Source organism: Agrilus planipennis, unplaced genomic scaffold, assembly GCF_000699045.2.
Source record: "Agrilus planipennis isolate EAB-ADULT unplaced genomic scaffold, Apla_2.0 scaffold3149, whole genome shotgun sequence".
NCBI lineage: Eukaryota > Metazoa > Arthropoda > Insecta > Coleoptera > Buprestidae > Agrilus > Agrilus planipennis.
This window is the reverse complement of record NW_020441801.1, coordinates 1-1,304: the sequence shown is the minus strand read 5'-3', so window position 1 is coordinate 1,304 and position 1,304 is coordinate 1. Positions and strand designations below refer to the sequence as shown.

Below are 1,304 nucleotides of genomic sequence, written 5' to 3'. Positions count from 1 at the left end.
ATATTTATTTTAAGGTGAATTATATTTTAGAAAATGACGGCTGTATTAAAAAAGAGGGCTTTAGCAGAATATAGTCATACGATTCAAGTAAGTAAATTAATGTACGTTTTACGTTTACGATACTAATTTTGTATAATGATAGGAACCACCCTTACAAGTTCCAACCAAAAAGTTAAAATTAATAAATAAACCAGCAGCCAGTAGCCCCGTATTAGCGCTTATTAGTTGTCTCGAAAGTTGTAAGAATAGTAGAGAAGTCTTACGTACATTGCTAAGGACATCAGACAACTTTGAACTTTCTACCTCGGACATTCCAGAAGTGTTGAAGAAGTTAAGTGATCATTTTAAATTGGAAGCAGAATCTGCTGTTAGAGTGAAAATACTGTCACTTTTGTTGGATATTGGTAAAGAACCAAGTGCTGATATAATATCTATCATAGATGAAGCAATTATGCTAATAAAAAATGAAGTTTCACATAAGGTGATTGCACAGGGCATCAATACTATATTAAATTTAGGAAAACTAGTGACAGACAATGTATCATTACATTATAAATTGGTTGAAATTGCTAAAAATTACTTGAAAGATGTTAGTCATGCTGTTAAATGCAAATGTTTAGAAACAATTGGAGTTTTAATACCAGTTTGTACTGGAAATGAAGCTGATAAAATATTAGAATTGGTTTCATCATATTTTGATAATGAAGATGCACGAGTTAGAAGCCAGGCATTTTCTACCACCATTGCATTACATGAAAGGGGTATCAAAATTAATCCAAATGTTTATAAAGATGTGTGTAACTGTTTAAAAGATGATTATGAAATTGTAAGAAAAGTTGTACTCAAATTGGTTTGGTTGCTTGGTATTACATATCCTGAAATGTAAGATAATTAATGCAGAGCTAAAAATTTAGTTTACAGATATTTTTTAATATTGTGAATTTCAGTGTTGTAACATTACAAGACAGTGAACAGGAAATTAGACTCATTGATGATGCTTTCGGTATATATTAATGTTTTTTGTATTTAAATGTGACGGAACCTTTTTTTTCCTATTGTCACTGATCTGCTTAATTTAATCACCAAACCGAACATAAATTACAATATTTGCACCATTATTTAGCAATCGCTCATTAAGAGAATGTAGGAAAACCTCTCGATTTGGCCAAAGTAATAGATATTTTTGTAACAGTGAATAAAAACGCCCATACTTTAGCGTCTTGGATTACCTACGTGAAGTTGAATGTTATAGTAAATACTACAGATACTCATATATTTGTAATACGTTTCGATGAAAGTATTCA

At 30.4% G+C, this 1,304-nt stretch overlaps 1 protein-coding gene across 1 annotated transcript; it reads left to right on the top strand.

Moving 5' to 3' along the window:
- LOC108743949 (integrator complex subunit 4-like) lies at positions 1-1,003 on the top strand (the record flags this gene model as incomplete). Its single annotated transcript, XM_018479549.1, has 3 exons — positions 1-87; positions 143-882; positions 948-1,003. Coding segments are annotated over exons 1-3 (850 nt in total), but the record flags the coding sequence as incomplete, so codon positions are not given.
- Positions 1,004-1,304: the final 301 nt, after the last annotated feature.